Here is an 18,647-nt window from a genome sequence, read left to right as displayed (position 1 = left end):
ATACCCGGCCTCCTGAGGTTGCGGATCCCGAGGCTGAGTGGTGGTCGTTGGCTACAGATGGGTCGAGTAGCAAAAAAGGGGCAGGAGGAGGAGTAGTAATCACGAGCCCAGAAGGATTCAAAGTCTATTTCGCTCTTATGTATCAGTTCCACCCGACCAACAACGAGGCCGAGTACGAAGCGTTCGTTAACGGCTTGCAGTGCGCTCGAGACTTGGGGGCTGAATACATTCGAGCTCAGACAGATTCCGCGCTCGTGGTCGGGCAAGTCCTCGGGGACTATGAAGTCAATGGTGAGCGTTTGTAGTTGTATCGGGACCTTGCCATGGAAAAGCTCGCTCAGTTCCGGGGGTATACCGTCCGACACATACCCCGGTTGGATAACGCCGATGCAGATATCTTATCTAAACTGGCCCAAGACGCCCCGGAGCACATTTCAAAGATAGCTCGGATCTTGGTGATCCCCAGACACAGTATTCACCGTCTACCGGTCAATCCCATCCAACCGATAGATGACCATTGGATCACCGATCTGAAGGAGTATCTCGAGCACGATCGCCTCCCCGACGACCCGCAGCGTGCTCGGAAGGCCAAGCTAAGAGCCCCAAGGTTCCAAGTCTTGGACAGTCGTCTGTATAGGCGATCGTATGGAGGCCCCCTCATGCGTTGCTTGACCGCATTTGAGGCTGAGTTGGTCATGAAGGAGCTACACTCGGGAATTTGCTCTTCCCATCAAGGAGGTCGATCCCTGGCCCGTCGTATCATGTTGATCGGGTACTATTGGCCGTCCCTCCAGCTAGACTGTGAAAAGTTAGCTCGGGAATGTGAGACGTGCCAACTGTACGCCCGGATGCCTGGACGACCGGCAACGTTCTACCAGCCAGTCACGACCGCAATTCCTTTCGCTAGGTGGGGGGTAGACATCTTGGGCCCCTTCCCTCAGCTCTCCGGTCGGAGAAAGTTCGTTATCGTCGCTATCGATTACTTCTCCAAGTGGATAGAAGCCGAGCCTTTAGCCACGATCACATCTCAGCAATGTGCTCGCTTCCTTTGGCGCAATGTCATTTCCCGTTTTGGCGTGCCCGTGCATCTCATTAGCGACAACGGTCGCCAGTTTGTGAGCCAATACTTCCAGAATTTCTTGGCCACGATCGGGACGACTCACGTCCGGTCGTCGGTCGCTTACCCACAGGGAAATGGACAAGTGGAGAATGCTAACCGGACGATATTGGAAGGTCTGAAAAAGAAGTTACACTCGGCCGGTCGTAGTTGGGCCGATGAGTTGCCATATGTTTTGTGGACTTATCGGACGACCCCGAGGGAGGCTACTTTGGAGACCCCTTTCGCCCTGGTTTACGGAGCCGAGGCCCGACTTCCGATCGAGGCCTGGATTCCGACCGATCGAGAGAGAACCTATAACGCGGAAGAGAACGAGCACGCGATGGCCGTGGACCTTGATGGGATCGACGAAAAAAGGGAGCTAGCCGCTCGACGCATAGCCGAGTATCAAAAGCGCGTCAAGAGTTCTAAAGATGTTCGGGTCAACCCTCGTTATTTTCAAGTCGGAGACTACGTTCTACGACGAAGGGAGGCCAGCCAACCTCTAGAGGGCGGAAAGCTAGCTCAGAACTGGGAAGGGCCGTACATCATCAACGTTGTCATACGGCCGGGTACATACCGACTAGAGACAACGACTGGTCGGCTAATCGAGGGGACTTGGAATTCCGAGCACCTCGTTCTTTTTAGGCATTAGCCTATTTTTTTTGTATTTTTAGGCGAAGTGGGGGCTTGACCTGCGAGTTAGTCCCGGTCGTCATTTCTATGTAAATTTATGGTTGTAAAATTAATTCAACCGCCTGCGAGCGGGAAAGTTTAATGTATATACGATCGATGATTGCCCGACCGTTTGTATGCGGCGGCCCGATCGGTTATTTTCTTTCACCTTCGTTACATGCAGGTCAGTTCAACATTCATCAACCGGGCGAAATCTATCGACCGGTCAAAACGCGCTCCACATTGGCGGACACCCAAGTCACGCCACTGATCGGGGAAGCCAGGAGCTCTCAGCATTATTCCCCGATCCGTCCAACTTCTGTCCACTATTGCACCCACTCGTGCCTCGAGCGCACAATAGTGTGGGGGGCGGGAGTTGAGCCGCCTCGAGACTTTCAGCCGTCCGGAAGATTGTGTATTCGTGCACCTCGCTCGAAATCCGGCTGACCGTGTCCCTCAGCGTTTGCGTCTCGACCGGCACCACTTGCTTTCTGAAGTGGCTGCTCCAAGTGCGATCGACCGGGAGGATCCAGGGGTCGTATTTGATGGAGAAAATTCTGTTCTTCCACCCCTTGTTGTTCCCGGGCAGGCCTTTGATGGAGCACATATCTGCTCGGGATTGCAGCATCAGGAACCCACCCCCGTAGCGGCCCGGGAGAACCTTGATCTGGTAGATGAAGTTGAACAACTCCATCGTGCACTCGGCCTCGTGCCGAGTGCATATCTGCGGGAAGCAGGCGAGGATCCGGTGTGCGTTCGGGCAGATCTGGGCCGGGACGACCCGGTAATAGGCCAAGAAGGCGTTCAGGAGGGGGGTGAAGGGAATGGCGATCGGGGCCATCAGGGAGTCATAATGCATCCCGATCCACTTGCCCCGATGCCTGTCAATCACGTTTCCCCGCTGCCGGCTCGTGTCGAATTCTACCCGACCCCGGAGTATTTCAGCGATCCGAGCCGCCTCGCCTTTGGTCAGCAGGCTCATTTCTTGCTCGACACTCTCGCTGTTCAAGAATTCGAGCTCGACGGCTGGCGTGGCCGGCCTGGCCGGGTCTTCTTCGGTCTGCTCGGGGGTATTTTCTCGATCACCCCCTCGAGGAGCAGCTTCCGGGTGGTCCCCAACCACCCGGGTAGGCGTTTCCCTAACGCCCTCGGTCGGAGAACCCCGCCCGCTTGACGTGGTTCTCTCTTCCTCTTCTTCGCTAGGGCTCCCCGATCCGCTGGAGCTAGAGCTCAACGTCCCGGAGGAGCTTGACGCGCCGTTATGCTCGACGGCTCGATCGGGGGCTGGCGTTGCTCGGGGGCTGGCTTCGGGAGTGTAGGACATAATGTCCACTTCCTCGTCGCTGATACGCTCGACCTCCTCATCGTAGTCCGCGATCGAGGCGTTTTGACTGTCCGAGTCCGTCATTTTGATCTACCTAACGGTCGGTCGGGGTTAGTAAAGGACTTGAGTCGTCCGGGACAGTTAGTTGACCTAGCAGTTCTACCTATGGTTGAAAGCGTGAAGTAAAGAGAAGGAGGGAAGAGCTTACCGGATGAAGGAACTTTGCGAGAGAAAGCTTGAAATTTGTTGCTCGATCGCCTTGCTGAGATGCTCTGCTCGGGATTCTTAGAGGATACCGACTGAAGCAAAAGAGTGAGGAAAGTTCAAATGAGGGCCTCAAGGGCCTATTTATAGGAGGGCATTTAGGCGGGAAATGGGCCAACTTGCCTGACACGACCTGCGCTGAATCCGAGGCGACGGATGGGATCGCCGAGGCCGGCAGAGGCCGACACGTGGCGTAGGAGGGAATGACAGCTGGCCGGTCGGTCTAATGCCTGACGGTTGGGCTTCTTCATCCCGTCCCGTTTTTTCCCGACTGATCAAAAAGGCCCGGGCTGGGGGGCTTTTGGTAGGGAATATCCCGACCGACTTAAGCTCCACCACGACCGACTTGCCTTTGTCTTTCTCTTATGATCTTTTCAGGTGGCAGGTCGGGCTTTTTCCATGAAGACCCCGGTCGGGAATGGCCGGGAGTTGCCCGAGCGCTGATGTCGACCACCAAGCGGTAGCCCTTCGACGAAAGAGCTGGCACAAGGACGTGAGAGGACGCGTGGCGGCTCTTCATGGCGACAGACAGGGCACCCGGGAAGATGACACGTGGTGGCTACGTGGAAGACATGCCGAGCGGCTGGAATCTTGTCCCCGGCATAGCGGCTATAAATGCCCACAGTAGCTACAGTGTAGGGGACTTTTGGACGATCGATAGGTTGTTGTTAGAGAATCCCGACCGCAGTCAGTCGGTACTCAGAGCAGCCAAGTAGATTGTACTTAGGGCCTTTACCGGGTGCAATAAAGATTTTACTTGCTTTAATTGGTCTCGTGTTATTTTATATTGCTTACGTAGAATTAGCAGTATCAACTACATTGTCTATTATCTTTTTTGTGCATTATTTTTTAATTAAATATCAAAGTTAAAATACAAAATAATGCTATATATTTATTTACCAAGTATTTTATTAATACAATGAAAAAAATTTAAAAATAATAATTAATAAAGCCAATCATATTAACTACTTGAGGGATTTGTTGACAAAGAGAGTATTCAAATCACACAACAAATTGAAGTGAGAATTACCTCGCAATGTCCTTGTTTGACAATCAGCAATTAGCGGTTAGCGTTAGCGGATTATGGCCTTGTTTAGCAATTAGCGGTTAGCGATTAGCGTTTGCGAATTGTATTAGCGGTTAGCAAATAGCGGATTATATTAGCGGGTTTGACCAGCAGATTGTATCAGCGGTTTGTAAAAAGATGTTAGGTGAAATTAGCTGTTTAGATTAGTGGTTAACATGTAAAATGACCAAAAGAGTATAATAATAATAATAATAATAATAATAATAATAATTTTTGAAATAATAATAATAATAATAATAATAATAATAATAATAATAATAATAATAATAAAACAAAAATGATGTAGGATTAAAATTCCACATCGAAAGTGTTAGAAAATAAATGGCATTGAGCTCCCTTATAAAAGGGAGCTCAACGCCAATTAGTTTCTCTTGCCATCCCACATCGGATGGGCAAGAGAAGAGAAGCCTGAGGCTTCTTTATTTAAAGTACGGATTAGTGTAATTATTTTTTTTATTTTTATATAAAATAAAAATAAAAATGGAGGGTGTTTTTGGGGAAGAATTTTACTTCCCCAAAACTCCAACCCCAAATGCTGCTCCGCGTTTGGGATTTCAGCGGTTTGGAGCAAACCGCTGCTCCAAATCGTTGAGTAACCAAACATGGTTTTTGGCGTTTTGACTGAAGTCAAAACGTCAAAATGGTGGATCCGCTATTAACCAAACAAGGTCTATATTAGCGGATTTGACTAGCGAATTATATCAACGGTTGATAAAAAGATATTTGAAAAAATTTAAAAAATATAATTAAGTCAATCATATTAACTAAAAGATATTTGAAAAAATTTAAAAAATATAATTAAGTCAATCATATTAACTATTTGGGCGATTTATTGACAAAAAGAGTATTCAAATTACACAACAAATTGATCTTCAATATTAGTATATATTTAATATTTTATATCCTAATTTTTATTTGCTCTCCCTTATGTCCCGTATTTGATTTCAACCATATCTATACAATTATTTTATTGACAATTATAATCAATATTGACTATATTATCTTGCATTTATTTACTTAGAATTGCCTATTTAAATACACAAATTTAACATTCAATTATCTATGCATGAACAATTTCAATATAATCTTGTCTTGATATACCTTATTAAAGTACTTATTTAAAAAAAAAAAAATGGGCATTATCACAACCACGCAATGCGCCTAAAAAAACTAGTATATATATATAAAGGGGAGGGGTGGGGTGGGGGAGTGGGGGCAGCTGCCCCCACACTGGACCCGCCCATGGTTTTATGCATGGTCTACATACATACTCGATGATCATATCAATAGCTATATATATGTATAGCTTGGATAGATCGGGATATCTCGATTCAAGCTAATTAAGCTACATACATACAGTCGTCCTAGCTAATCTAGCTTTGAATTCCATCCAATAATATATATAATGGAAGATGGTATTGAACTGGTTTTCGTTCCAGGCTTTTCAGTGAGTCACCTTGTTCCTGCAGTGGAAACCGCGAAGCTCCTCCTGCAAAGACGACCTCAGCTCTCCATCACTTTCTTGCTCATGAAAATGCATTTCGCTCCCCAAGCCAAGGTTAATTCTTTAATCGATTCTTTGCTTGCCGATTCCGATTCCGCTGAGAAGAGATTGAAGTTCAAACTTCTGCTTGAGGACCTGCATCTGGATCTTGCTGCTGCGTCCAAGGACTTCAAAGCCACCTACGAAGACTTGAGTTCCAGATTCCTGAGTGAAGCCAGAGACTGCGTTAATGAATTAATAATCCACAAGTCGCGAGTAGCGGGAATTGTTGTCGACGTTTTCTTTACCCACGTGATGGATGTGGCTGACGAGTTTGGGGTCCCCACCTACGTGTTCTACGTTGCGGGTGCTGCTACGCTCGGCCTTCACTTCCATTTCCAGAGCCTCAAAGACAACCACCATGGTACCCTGGAGGAGTTTATTAAGGAGGATACTTGTCTCAATATCCCTACATATTTAAACCCTTTTCCGGTCAAGCTACTGCCCACCTTTGTGTTGAACACAACCGACGGATTCTTGGATTACGCCAGACAGTTTCGACGGGCCAAAGGCATTATTGTCAACACCTTCTTCGACCTAGAGCCGCATGCACTTCAATCTCTTTCTAATGACAAAACTGTCCCACCCGTATACCCAACCTAACCGCTCCTCAACAATCCCACAACCAAATCTTCAAATGGTTGGATGACCAACCACCTTCATCAGTTGTATTCCTTTGCTTCGGAAGCGGAGGTGCTTTTCCCGAGCCTCAAGTCAAGGAGATAGCCTACGCACTTGAACGTAGCGGCCAAAGGTTCTTATGGGTCGTGAGGAAGCTACCCTCTCCAGGTAGTGGTTCACTAGCCTTCACTGAGTATACCAATCTGGAAGAGGTCCTACCGGAAGGATTTTTAGAAAGAACTAAAAGTTATAGGATGGGCACCACAAAGTGCAATTTTAGCTCACCCTGCTATCGGGGGCTTCGTGTCTCATTGCGGATGGAATTCAATTTTAGAATGTAGTTGGTTTGGAGTTCCAGTGGCAACTTGGCCTATGAGCGCAGAGCAACAATCACATGCTTTCCAAGTGGTGACAGAGAGAGGAATGGCTGTGGAAATTAAGATGGATTATAGAACAGATTTAAGAGATGCTAAGATGAATAATATTCCAATAGTTCCTGAAATTGTGAGTGCAAAGGAGATAGAAATTGGAATCACAAATCTTATGGACGGCTCTACTACCAAATCTCTAAGGATAAAGGCTAAGGAAATTAAAGAAAAGAGCAGGAAGGCACTAGAGGAGGGCGGCTCATGCTTTAAAGTTGTTGAAAGTTTTTTTGAAAATGTCATGAACAATCTCAATTAAGTGATGATAGATCCAAGATTGAGATGAAATAATGGTGTCCTAATAATAAAGTATTGAAGCTAGTGGTGACACATAATAAATGGATCCGATCCATATATGCATGTTTTATAATTTATTATCATTAGCCTGGCCTTTAATGATAATTTCAATCTTACTAGCATGCATGCAGCATATATGCTTCTACTAACTTGAGTTTATATTATATTAGTAACAATTTGGATCATGTCTTGCTACTAACTACTAACTAGGACACATTATTTGTGTTTATATATCTGATCTGAGTGCATGCTATTATACTCATCATGTGAGGGATATAAAACATGTGGTTCAGGCTGTTTAGAGTAGTCACTATCTAGTCAGTACGTCCACTTTCGCTTTGCATTGATTTTTGCTATCTTTTTTTTTTTTTTTTTTTTCTGTGTTTCTTTTTTTATACTGGTATTAAGGTAATGTATCGTGACTTAAATTAACAACTAACACTACCACAAGTGTATATATATTTTTATATATAGTAGTATTTTCTGATGCGCGGGTGATGCACAAAAATTAGGTGCCCAATATTAGGACAATTTATATCGTGCACTAGGGCGCGCATTGCATTGTGCGCCCTGATGCAAAACGACGTCGTTTTACATAACTGAATAAAAAAAATACACATAATTGTATAAACAAATACACATAATTGGTCTAATGGTACCCGGGTTGGACTTCCATTTGGAAGATTATGAGTTTGAGCCTCAGTGGAGGCGTTATTGGTTCTCTGTGTTTCAGTAGGTTGAGAAAGTATATGAACAGATATTACAATGTAATAGAACCAGTAACTTTCACAAAAAAAATACACATAATGGTATAAACAAATACACATAATCACGTCAACTCCCTTCTGCGCCTCCTAAAACGACTTCGTTCTGGGAGGCGCTGGGCGCACAGTGCTGCGCGCGCCGTGGTTCAGGGTATAACGGTTGCAATATTAGTATTTTATATTAAGATTTTTAATATTTAAATTATTATAAATAATAATAATAATAATAATAATAATAATAATAATAGTGTAAACATTTTTATACATTTGATATTTATTGAGGGAAATAACTCCAAATTATAATGTATAAATATTATTATTATTATTATTATTGAATAAGATAAGAAAATATATGGTGGATGCATGTGCATGGTAACAATAGTGGAAAAGATAACGGAAGTTATAACGGTAGGGGTATGTTTGTCCAAAATATTATAAAGTACAACCTTTTATAGCATAATGTATAAAAAAAACTTAACGGAAAAAATGGACATAAATAAAGGGTATAACTTTCATTCACACTTATTATGTTTTTAGATATACAGTTGCACTCATGTGCGAATACCGCGTCTAGGAGCGAAAATGCGAACCAATCAGTGCGCGCCACGTGTCCAGATGTAGATGCACATATAGTTATAACTAGGTGCACTTGTAGGTGAAAGTATGTGCACCTGATCAATGAATGATAACTTGGCAAAGTTACATGCACTTGTAGGTGAAAGTAACGGCACTTGAAAGTGAAAGTAGAGGCAAAAACTACATGCACTTGCAGGCGAAAGTATGTGCACTTGTAGGTGAAAGTAGGTGCGGCACCCGATCAATGAATGTTGACACGTGACACGTGACACGCGCTGATTGGTTCGCATTTCTTCCTGGGCACCTATTCGCACAGGAGTGCAACCATATATATATATATATATATATATATATATATAATACACAATTTTTTTCATAACAAAGATAACATCTACATCTACAAATACAAATCTAATAAGAGCCAATAATGTTAGGTTCTGGAACTAAAAAATGTTGGTAGTAATTATTTCCTAAAATGAATGGTTTATATAATTTTGATTTTAGTATTTTTTTAATGATTTTTTTTATTTACCTTCTATTATATTATTTTCTTTCCTTAAATGACCCTAAATTATGTTAGTATAAACTTTAGTAACGAAATATTCCGTTAAGTATTTATTTTTCTTAACTTACTCAATAATTTATATAAGAAACGAGCGAGGGGGCTGGAGACTAGCGGCGATTGTGAAAACGACAAGGGGCGGGAGGGCACACGGCGAGGCGCGGAGGGGGAAGATGATGGAGGGCGGAGGGCGGAGGGGGGAGGATGGCTGGGGAAGACGATGGAATAGCATCGCTGTGCGTTGCTGGGGAAGACGATGGAATAGCATCGGTGTGCGTTGCTGGGGAAGACGATGGGGTGCTGTTTTGTTGAAAAAAACTCTAATTAAAAACTCTAATTATCTACGTCAGGAATTATTAATACCGAACGCATATTATTTTTTATTTAATAAAAAAATGCGGAGACGGTCCGTTGTTAGAGCACAACGGGCGCAGATTGTCCATTATTAAAAAAATAAAAAATTAAATAGTGAATTTTTAATTACAAAATTACCCCCGATCACTTTACGCGTATGATGTTTAAACAAATGACACAATTTGTCTTATTTTTATAGTAATCTTAGTTATGCTGTGCATCCGTATGCACCACCATGCATGGTGCATACGGATGTAAAAATGACGTCGTTTTATTAAAAACGCGCGTCTCCCCTTAAAAAAAAAATTCAGGTTTAATTTTCAGCAACAACATATAAACTAAAATTTCAGAATCGATGAACTATAATTCCAGAATCTATGAACTAAAATTCCCGAATCTAATCTATGAATTAAAAATTCCAGAATGAATGAACTAAAATTCCAGTATCTATGAACTAAAATTTCAGAATCGATGAATTACAATTCCAGAATCAATGAACTATAATTCCATAATCTATGAACTAAAATTCCAGAATGAATGAACAACATAATGTTGTTGCTGGGAATCGAACCTGAATTTTTTTTTTAAGGGGAGACGCGCGTTTTTAATAAAACGACGTCGTTTTTGCATCCGTATGCACCATGCATGATGCATACGGATGCACAACATAACATAACTACTCTTGTATTAGTGTTCCTTAACTTCTTTAGCCTTTGTCCTTACGGAATTGGTAGTTGAGTTGTCCATAAGACTTTCAATTTCTATCTCTTTTGCACTCATAATTTCAGGAACTATTGGAATATTTATTTTCGGATCTCTTGAATGTGTTCTATAATCCATCTTAATATCCACAAGGATTCCTATCTCTTTCACCAATTGGAATGCATTTCATTCCTGGTTGATCTACCGTCATTGGCCAAGTTGCCATCGGAACACTGAACCAAATACTTTTCAAAATTGAATTCCATCTGCAATAAGACACGAAACTCCTGACAGTAGGGTGAGCTAGAACTGCACTTTGTGATGCCCATTCTATAACTTTTCCGATGCTTTAAGTTCTTTAATTCCAAGAATCCTTCCGGTAGGACGTCTTTGGGATTGCTATACCCGGTTGGGACTAGTGAACCTGGAGAGGGTGGCTCGCTTCCTCAAGACCCATACGATCCTTTGGCCGCTACATTTAAGTGTGTACAGTATCTGCTTCACCGGAGGCTCCTGAAAAATGCCGGCGCCGGCACTTAATTCCGAAGCAAAGGTATACAACTGATCGATGAAGTTGGTTGGTCATTCACCAAGAAATACTTGGGAAGACCGTTTAGGTTTGATACAAGTCCCATAGGGTAAACGACGGGTGAGACGGTCTTGTCTTTAGAGAGAGATTGAAGGGCATATATGTGGCTCTAGGTCGAAGAAGGTGTTGACAATGATGCATTTGGCCTGTCGGATTCGTCTGGCATAGCCCATGAATCCATCTGTTGTGTCCAACACAAAGCTGGGAGGTGGTTGAATTTTTTGTGCAAATTTGACAAGCAAAAGACAAAAATGGGTAAAAACAAAAAGGTGGATAAAAATCATAGTTGCAATAGGCGCTAGGCGCTAGTCGGGCTGTAGAGTAGCGCCTAGCGCCTAGACGGTCTAGGCGGGGCCTAAGCGGCCTAGGCGGCTAACTGAAAAAATGAAAAATAATGCACGTGTGTAGGTGCATATATGTCATATTATACACACACACACACACACACACACACACACACACACACACACACACACACACACACACACACACACACACACACACACACACACACATATATATATATATATATATATATATATGTCATATAAATGAAAAAAATTAACAAGGTCGAGTCGGCCAGGTTAACTCGGCTAACTCGACAGAAATTGACGAGTTAACTCGGCGTAATCGGTCGAGTTAGGCGCTAGGCGGGAGCCTAGGGGGAAATCGCCACGGCCTAGGGGCGCCTAGCGTCTAGACGCCAATTACTTGGTGCCTAGGCGGGATTTTTGCAACCCTGATAAAAATATGTAAAGTACTAAGCTGATTACCTTCTTCTCATTACAGGGCGTTTGGTTGGAGATAGGGAATTACGTGGGAAAGGAATTGCAATTCCATGGGATATGAATTACTGGGAATAAAGTGAGAATTTAAATTCCAGTGTTTGGTTTACAGTAATAGAATTACTGGGAATTTCAATTCCAATGTTTGGTATACATGGGAATTGAAAGGGAATAAGTAGTAGAAAGTAAAAAAAATGTCCATTGTTGTTGTTAGGCATTAATTTTGAGTTAAAAAAAAAATGAAGGGATAATTTTGACTCATCACTATCTTTTTTTCTTCCTAAAATCCTAGGAATTAAAATACTAGGGGGAGGGGGGGGGGGGGGGACATGAGATTTTAATTCCATGAAAATGGGGGAGTTGCAATTCCATGGAATTACAATTCCTTTCAACCAAACAAGGAAATTTTGTGGCCTTTGGAATTAGGTGGGAATTAAGTAAATTCCCTTCAACCAAACGACCTGTTAGGGTTTTCAAGAAGAAGGTAATTAGCTTACCTTCTTATATACTCAAAAAAAAAAAAAAAAAAAAAAAAAAAAAAAACCCTACCAAAGTGAGTCTTCTCTCTCTTCATTAAATGTGCAGGTGAGAAGAGAGAAAAGAAGGTATCTAGGATAAATACTGGAGGGAGAAGAAGAAAAATGCACATCTCCTTCTTTCATTATATCATTGCTTATTCTTCGTAGCCAAATCAGAAGCAACCGAAAATTACAGCTAGCACATAATCGAGGTACATACTCTATGAAACTTTGTTTATAATTTTTCGCAACTAATAATAATAATAATAATAATAATAATAATAATAATAATAATAATAATAATATTATTATTATTATTATTATTATTATTATTATTATTTATTATTATTATTATTATTATTGTTGTTGTTGTTGTTGTTATTTAATGTTAAAGATGTGATTGTAATATGAAATAATATATTATTATTTATTAACAGTTATGGATGCGAGACCATTTCACCCTGGACCAGCTGATTTGTCTATGCTAGAATTTCAACCGAGGCATCGATGCACACATATTTGGAACGACCCAAACTATAATGCCAAACTTAGTGGATCTAGATATGGCGGTAAAATGTATACTGATGAACCTCGAGAGCCCCGAATGATTGCATATTTAAGGGTCGCAGGGTCTTACGGTGTTGCACATTTAGGTCGTCGTATTAATATCGATCACAGCCTCATCGAAGCACTTGTTGAGAGATGGCGGCCAGAGGTGCATGCCTTTCATTTTTCATTTGGTGAAGTGGATATACCACTTCAAGACATTGAAGTGTTATTTGGTTTGAAGGTTGATGAGCTTGCTGTCACTAGCAAAGACAAACGTCCACCTAGTGAATGGATTGAGGAATGTGACAGGTTGTTGGGTTTTCGGCCTCCACTTGGATTCGTTACGAAGAGTAAAATATTTGCTACCGCATTACCAACAGTGTCAATTTAGTACCTTAACTATGCAATTTTTGTCAATTTTAGTCACTCCGGTCAAATTGACGGCCAAATTTCGCCGGAAAATTTTAATAATTAAAATAATAAGGATATTTTGGTCGTTTCACGCCTCTTTTTTTCTTCTCCGGCAAGTCCATTCATTTCTCTCCCGTTTTCGGCGTTCTTTCTCCCTGTAAACCCTATCTTTAATATCATTAGGCCTCCTTTCCCCATCATCTTAGTTCATTGCATTCGCCGAAAATGGGAGAGGAAGACTCGCCTGGGAAGAAGAAAAGAGACGTGAAACGATCAAAATATTCTCATTATTTTAATTATTAAAATTTTTTGACAAAATTTGGCTAGCAATTTAACTGAAATGATCAAAATTGATAAAAATTACATAGTTAAGGTACTAAATTGACACTTTTAAAAATCAACAACTAAAATTAACAAGATCCAAAATTGAAATTTTCCTCTTTTCGATATTTACTCCATTTAATTTTATTTTAAGAACTCTCGTGTCGTGCACAATAAGCTGTAACTTTATCATCGTATCCTGAGAATGCATTAAAAGGGAGTAAAAACAAAAGAAATTCCAAAACCCCTCTAAAACCCTAATCAAGGCGCCCAGCCAAAACGAGGATGGAGCCCATAGCAGCAGAGGAGCGAATAGTGACGGAGAGGTTGAGGCGGAAACTCGATGAAGTAAACAGATCTGTCCAGAACCACTTCTCAGGCATTGAAGACCATGTCAATTTCACCCTTCAGGTTTTTTTCCAATCTATTCTTTTTACCATTTTCCAATTAATTTCTTCTTCAAGTTTGTGGTGGGTGTTAATGCTATTTGCCATGTGGGTAGCAAGCGTACTTCAAATGTGCGTATGAGTGCTTTGATCGGAAGAAGAAGCCAGAGGAGATAGGGAGCTGCGTGGAGTACTGCAGCGTCCCTGTTGTCAATGCCCAGAATGTAGTTCAGAATGAGGTTTCCCAATTTCAAGTAAATCCTCTCACTCTTTTATACTCTTACTGTTTTGTTTCGGGATTATTATTTTCCACTTATCGGGCTCCATGTACTGGTTAAAATAGAATACAAATACATGCACCTTTTTGCTGTTTGCTGCCTATTTGAAGATATTGGATAATGGGTTAATATATGAGTGTAACTTACTAACTTGTGTGACTAGTAGAAGTTAGTGTTTTGAAGTTTAAAGTGGGAATGGACTATAGATGTATTAAGATACTATATTTTTTAAAAGATTAAAAATTTTGCAATTTTCCTGTTATTTTATATCTGAAAGTTCATTTCTTACTTTTGGTGCCCTTTGCTTTATTGTTGCACAAGTTTGGTGTTCCTTTCGAGTTGGTACTAGTGGTGAATTAAAAGATTTGTCTTAGAGATTCATGTTTCAGAATTCCATTCCTTATGGAGCCTCTTTTGGGCTTTTGTCATCTGCTTCTTTATATATATTAGATCTGTATTTCATATCTTAGTTGGGTAGATAAAAGGAATACTTTTTTTCCTGGACATTTTGTGTATGGAGTATTTGATTTTATCTACTAAATCCCTATCATTTCATTTCCAAAGGCCTGTGTTTGTATATCTTTATATGTGGTTTGGCATAGCATTTCAGCATACACTTGCTGATATGAATGTGAATGATGTACATAATCATTGGTGTTACCTTTCTATGAAGTACATTTTTTAAAATAAAGATGTGTTTTTTTTCCATTTGTCTTTATGTTCTCTTATGTAACTATGAATAATTGCCCCTTTTATCATTTACCATCTCCTAGTTTTGATATTTGTTTTTAAGCTCCAAAATAATTTAGCTAAAGAACAGTGATCATACCATCCTATTAGATATCATGTTCATTTGTGCCGAGTAAATTTCAATTTGTATTGGTCTCTTCAGTATGCAGCAAAAGAGTTCAAATAGTCAGAAACATTTTTTTTTTCTGGTGCAGGAAAAGCTTCAAAGGTCACTGATGGTCTGCCAAGACAAATTTGAGGCTGCAAAACTCCAGCTGAACAAAGGCGATGTGGTCAAGGATTTGGAGTCATGTGTTGACCAATCAGTTCAAGACTGCGTTAAGACGTTGCCTCATATTGTTGGAAGATTGAAGACTTCACTTCGCATGACTGATTCTATGTAGTTTGGGGGATAAAATCTTTCATACTTTTTTTTTATAAGTTTTCCAAGTAAATGCTGACATCATTAGAATGCCGGCAATGTATTAACCTCACAATGATGTTTATTTGTTATTTACCTCACCTCAGCTGTTACAGAATTTCATGATTCTATAAAAAAAAAAATGGAGTAGCAGTTTTTTTTAATAAATGACAGATTTTCTGATGAGAGAAAAGTGTAAAATGTGTTGAGGTATCTGATGATGTCTTTTCTAACAACTGCATTGGCATTATTCCTTAAAATTTGACCACTTTTTCTAGGTTTCCCTGAAGAATGAAGATGCCTAAATATTCTAATTTCAACTTCCAAGTTTTATCCTTTTTCCCAGTATAATACTCCAATGGATGGGCAACCATAACTCTGTAAAACAAATGACAACATTTTACTAGAACTCTGAACTCTTATTTCAGAATCATATTCTCAGGTAAACATGGAAGGAAATGCAGAATCTTGATTTATTTACAACAAAACATTAAACTTGAGTCTAAAAGCAAAAACATTATTTTAACAACTAGAATCTGATGACATTTCTGTTCCTCCTGCCAAGACCACAGTTTCTTATTCCTAACTATGACAGTGATATTATGTATTTGATGCCAAACTTGCTTTAGTGTCTTTGTTCTGTTTCTCCTGTTCAAACTTATCAATGGCAATCTGAAGTTCATCTGTGCCTCCGACAGCTCTCATGGTGTAGAAATACACCCCAAAGACAAATCCTGACAAGCCTCCAGCAACTACAAGATTCTTGGTTTTGGGTGCAAGGCGATTGAATGCTGTAAAAACAACCATCTTACAAGAATCACTATTGTGCTTCTGACCTGTCAATAAAATAAGTAATTGAGATACGATTTAAAATAAAATCAAAGGGCATGCATTAAAGTATTCAAATTCCAGGATGATAATTGATAAAGTGGTCGAAGGGAAGTAACAACTAAAATACTACTGTTTACAAGATTCTTGGTTTTGTGTATTTTACTTTGGGAAATGGTCTGTTCTATCACTGATTTTGTGTGAGAGTTGACTCTATTTTAGTATGTCGCCAAGAAAGCAGGTACACTTTATAACACCATTCTTTACCCATTAAGTTAAACTCAACAAGATCATGACAATCTTGATTAAAATTTTTGCTTCCCCTTCAACACTGGAGAATCACATGTTCTCTCAACATCCCTAACCATTTTAAAAGGTGATAACATAGGCACGGAAAAAGCATTTTGAATTCTCTACTTTATTTATCCTAGATGAGTCAAATTGTTTTGAAATGCATCATTGAAGTCACTATTAATGTACCCGTCACAGATGTCTCTAAGGCGAGAGATCCAGTTTTTCTACTGTCAAAAGAACAATAATAGTTTACATTAGAAAGATACATTTGTGTTGAACATAAATGCACAAGTGAACAAGTTTGTAATACTAATCTACAAAACTATGGAATCCACCAAATAGAAATTATAATAAAGTTTTCTCTCCTCTTGTATCTGCAATACCTACCTTCTATTACTTTAGTACTTCAGTACACAGTACTGACAGTAGGACAGAACAGCAAAAATCATTGCAGCCAATGAAACTATGAGGGCTCGTTTGGTTCGCTGGAAAATATTTGAAGGGAAATGGAATTGAAATTCCATGGAAAATAAATTCCAAGAAAATAGATTCCATTGTTTGGTTGGTGGAAAAGAAATTACTGGGAATATGAATTCCATTGTTTGGTTGAGTTTGGAATGGTAAGGAATAATGTGTATAATGACAAATATAACCCTACACAACAATAATAATATAATAATAATAAGAGTAATTAATAAAGAATGGTGAGGGTAAAATTGACATATTAGTTTTCCATGGAAAACAAAATACCTAACAAAAGCTAGGAATTTGTTTTCCTTATGCTCAAGGAAAACTTTTTCCAATGGAAAATGTTTTCCATCCAACCAAATAACATAAAACATCACTTTCCTTCACTTTTAGGAAAACATTTTCCATGGAAAATGTTTTCCATCCAACCAAACACCCCCTGAAAGTTGTAATCTTTCTGCTACAATAGCTCTTTGGAAGTTCAAGACTACCATAGTTTAGATCATAGTATGTATATTCATGTCTAAAAGTTGGAAAGAAATTTGGGGAAAATTGGACACATATTGGCATATTTCAATATAAACTATTTTTCATATAATTGTAGTCGAATTATTTACATGGTATAATTTGCATCAGCAAGAGGCCGCAGATCTCCGTCACTGCCGGAGCTGTAGCAAGAGGCGGCAGCCCTCCGCCACAGCCGCAGCAGGAGGCAGCAGACCTCCGCCAGAACCGCTATTTCGCCGTCGCCCTAAGCCCCTAACCCTACAGTAAAGGTTAAAGAATAAAGAAAAAAAAAAAACTCACCAGTTTCCGGCGTCCAACCTCGCGGCGTCGGCGGGTCGCTGCGATTTGCGAAGAGTTGAAGAATGAGATGCGTAGGAACAATAGGGTACTAGGGTTTACCCGTTTAGTCTAGCAATTACTCCGTATAAAATTGGCCACTCTAGTCTTGAAGGACGAGTAAGATCAGTTATCAAACTTATCACTTTTTTTTTTTTTTGAAAACCAAAACTTATCACTTTTATTACACAAAGTAGACTAACTTTTTTTTTTTTCATATCGTTTATTATTAATTTATAAGTGATAAGTGATTATTAAACTTTCAATTATTTCTATCTACTACCTACCATACTATATATGCATTAATAAGAGTCCAAGAGAATTAGATCTATAATAGGTAGAAAAAATTGCGGTCAAATTTTTTAATCAAATGAATGACTCAGATTTTAATTTTTTCTTAAGATTGATTAGATTTTTATTTTTTCTTAAGATTGATCAGATTTTTATTTTTTTACTGCAATTTGTGGATAAAATTTTTTGAAAAGGTTCAATGGCGAACGCTGGGGAAGATGGCCGTGTGATTGGAAATTCGCCTTGGATAACTTTTTTAGTGTTTTTTTTTTTCTCAAAAATTGGTGGAGTTGATCGGAAATTCACCGGAGTTAATTGGGATGTCGCCGGAATGAGTTTGAAGGTCGTTGGAATTGTTGTGACCTGCAATAACAGGTCATTAAGTGGTTGTTGGGCTTCAATGCTCAAAATGACAAGTTTATGAGTCTAATTGTAACTTTGTAATGGAGAAAATTACCGATTTGGTCCCTTGACTATGAGGATTTCACCAATTTGGTCCTCGACTATCAAAATTACTCAATTTGGTCCCCGACTATGACATTTTTACCTGATTTGGTCCTAAATGTTATTTGCAGGTCAAACCTAAAAGGTAATTTTGGGATTTAAAAAAAGCTAAGTATCGTCCTTTTTCTTCCCTAAATATAAG

At 40.1% G+C, this 18,647-nt stretch overlaps 1 protein-coding gene, 1 long non-coding RNA gene and 1 pseudogene across 2 annotated transcripts; 2 read left to right on the top strand and 1 right to left on the bottom strand.

Annotated features, from left to right (window-relative positions):
* Nucleotides 1-5,728: 5,728 nt before the first annotated feature.
* LOC109169751 lies at nucleotides 5,729-7,430 on the top strand (annotated as a pseudogene).
* Nucleotides 7,431-13,658: 6,228 nt separating this feature from the next.
* LOC109169656 (protein FAM136A-like) lies at nucleotides 13,659-15,460 on the top strand. The gene is made up of 3 exons (XM_019318519.1): nucleotides 13,659-13,874; nucleotides 13,966-14,103; nucleotides 15,072-15,460. Exons 1-3 carry the CDS (start codon nucleotides 13,749-13,751, stop codon nucleotides 15,258-15,260), a joined length of 453 nt encoding a protein of 150 aa, XP_019174064.1. The 5' UTR covers nucleotides 13,659-13,748; the 3' UTR covers nucleotides 15,261-15,460.
* A 221-nt stretch (nucleotides 15,461-15,681) lies between these two features.
* Nucleotides 15,682-17,815, bottom strand: LOC109169657. The gene is made up of 2 exons (XR_002052277.1): nucleotides 17,675-17,815; nucleotides 15,682-16,113 (listed from the first exon to the last, which is right to left on the bottom strand). It is a non-coding gene; the product is annotated as an uncharacterized LOC109169657 (long non-coding RNA).
* Between the last annotated feature and the right edge of the window lie 832 nt (nucleotides 17,816-18,647).

Source organism: Ipomoea nil, unplaced genomic scaffold (genome assembly GCF_001879475.1).
Source record: "Ipomoea nil cultivar Tokyo-kokei standard unplaced genomic scaffold, Asagao_1.1 scaffold3321, whole genome shotgun sequence".
In the NCBI taxonomy this organism is placed as follows: Eukaryota; Viridiplantae; Streptophyta; class Magnoliopsida; order Solanales; family Convolvulaceae; genus Ipomoea; species Ipomoea nil.
Note: the sequence above shows the minus strand (reverse complement) of the source record. Positions and strands in the feature narration are given on the sequence as shown.